Here is a 2,500-nt window from a genome sequence, read left to right as displayed (position 1 = left end):
AAACGGGGTTGACGCAAACTCCAGCGCAAATATGAATGTTTTTCTTTTCCTTGTGCTTGCGCTTATGCTTGCGTTCCGCTTGCGTTGAGTGAAAACGAAACGCAGCAGAAGCACAAGGAAATTTGCTACGTCTGTCTGGCCGTGTCTAGCCAATTAAAGAACTCTTCCAGATTCCCCGCATCTCAACAAGATGGCGGAGGCCGTAGTTGATTTTGATGCTTGTGTTGACGTTTGTTTGTTTGTTTGTTATATGCATAAGCTCACTTGTGCTTGCGTCGCTAACGAAAACCAGATGTCAGGCAACTTCTCAAAAGAGGGAAAGAGAGAGTTGCTAGGATAAGAAAGTTTTCGAGAAGACCTTAGACAGTAATGACAGAACCAGGTTGCTGCCTAGCGGTTTTCGTTTAAACAACTTAGTTACTTTCCTATTATACATGAAGTACTTACCTAAAACAATGGTTTGCTGGGGGTGCTCAGTCTCGCGGGCTCAGAAAACCTGGTTGTGGTCATTGTTATTTGATTAAGGTTTTTTAAAGTTTTCGAGCTTTTAGAAAAAACATCATCCTCCCGTTTGCCGTTTCACGCAAACTCGATGTTCAATCTTTCCCACGAAATAAAAACTTTCTCGCGAATGAAGTCTTCTTGAGGGTTTAAGTTCGGCCTTTTTTCGGATTAAAAGCATTTCGAAAATAAGACACTCGAGCACCCCATCTTCATTTCTTGAGTACGTAAATGTAACAAATTATTGACTGGTGCGCTTGCAGGCGGCGGGCGGGGACAACTGCTGTATGTGTGGTGGAGCTACTGGCAAGATGGCTAAATGCGATAACTGTCCCAGAAATTTCCATCTACAGTGCCTCGAACCACCGCTAAGCAAGTAAGTAAATTGCATGGTGAAACCTGCTTCCGTTTTATCTTCTACATATTTACGGCCGGTGGAAATAAGTCTGCGTTCGCAGGAAAAAAACCTGTTTGACTTTCCTTGGATTCGTTGCCGTATATGCACACTTAATCGTCTTCATATTTTATGTGTTATTTTGATGTGATCTTTTTCAGAGTTCCAAGAGCGTCATGGACTTGCCCAACATGCAAACGAGTAAGTCGTTAAGAGTAAAGAATCGTTTTTTAGACATAGGGGCATTCAAAACTTAAAGTTGTGGGCTCGTGTAAGGAACGAATAAGTAAAGTGGAGAAAAACGACTGTCAAAGAACCTAAATGTCTTTAAATCCATTGGGGCTCCTAAAGTAATTTTTCGTTTTGTTCCCTTGGTGACTTTCACGGAGACTCTAATCAATGACGGATTGAATCTGACTGTTTGTTCAAAGTTGGCTTAAGCTTCTTTATAAAGAGCATTTCGTGGGTCAGGCAGTCGAATTCACTTTGGCACTTTCTCAAAATCTTAAATCTTAAAATCACGGTATATGTCACTTGGGACTGTTCCATGTTGCTCTTTAAAGGGATTCCCGATTGAAGACGATCCTTTGTGTTCCTCAACCCGCTGATAGAGGTGTCGGCACGTATTCTTGGTTTTCACGTGACGTCGTCAAAATACAAAAATAAAGAACTATCAATCCTCTTGAGATTTTAGTTTAGTTGGTTATTTAATAGAACAGCTGAAGACTTATCTTTTTACAAATTTTCAGTTTGATAGGATTTTTTGTCTTGTGATAAAGCAAGGTTGAATTTCTAAGCTTTTGCGTCACACGATATTAATATTGCGGCCGAGAATGCTGTCACGTAGGTTAAAAAAGTGACTTATCCGCGGAGATTTTGCAATCTGAACAGTCCTTGTATGAGAATAAGTACTCATATAGATGTTAATGAGTCCTCGGAAGACGACTACAGGCCTTTTGTAGCAAAACTCGATGACATATGTCTTTGTTAGCTTCCGGCCGCCATATTTGTGCCCCTCTCAGGGACACAAAAATGGCGTCTCCATACGAAGTCTTATACATTTGAGTAAAATATTTCTTCGAATATCTCCCGCACCAAACATCGCACAGACCTGTACCTTTGCGAGACCAATCGACCACCACACCACTAGCTGCTTAGAGGCAATATATTTAACACTATATGATAATGCTGTATTATCAAACGGCAACAAACAATAATAAGCGCTTTAAGAGGTCGGTTACCAAACTTCACGACAAAGCTCAACATTTAAAATCAAAGCTTAGGCCCGATTAATCTAGGTTAGGCCTAATTACTCTTCAGCCGCGATATTCTATGGGAGGTTTAAATAAATCTTTGTTTCAAAGAGCAATGTCTTGATCTCCATTGGAGTAGCAGAAAGAAGCGGTTCCAGGGGAGCAAAAACTCCGGGTTCAAATCCAATCCACGGATACGATTTTTACTCTCCTTATTTTCTCTGCTACCACAAGTCCTAGGACACATAGTCCTAAATTCTGGATAATAGTACATTCAAAGCCATTTACGAATTGACGATAATCATTAAATTTAAAGAAGAGATCATGTTGGTGAGAAGACAGGCACGATGGA

General features: G+C 40.6%; 1 protein-coding gene across 4 annotated transcripts in view; it reads left to right on the top strand.

Moving 5' to 3' along the window:
- Positions 1-2,500, top strand: part of LOC138040576 (bromodomain adjacent to zinc finger domain protein 2B-like) — a 35,952-nt gene that overhangs the window by 30,278 nt on the left and 3,174 nt on the right. For all 4 annotated transcript variants that reach the window (XM_068886288.1, XM_068886290.1, XM_068886275.1 and 1 more), the window contains 2 exons: positions 765-877; positions 1,057-1,096. In XM_068886288.1, coding sequence (XP_068742389.1) covers positions 765-877; positions 1,057-1,096 — 153 coding nt within the window. The remainder of the gene's footprint in view (positions 1-764; positions 878-1,056; positions 1,097-2,500) is intronic.

The sequence above is a fragment of the Montipora capricornis genome, chromosome 1 (genome assembly GCF_036669925.1).
Source record: "Montipora capricornis isolate CH-2021 chromosome 1, ASM3666992v2, whole genome shotgun sequence".
Classification (NCBI taxonomy): Eukaryota; Metazoa; Cnidaria; class Anthozoa; order Scleractinia; family Acroporidae; genus Montipora; species Montipora capricornis.
Note: the sequence above shows the minus strand (reverse complement) of the source record. Positions and strands in the feature narration are given on the sequence as shown.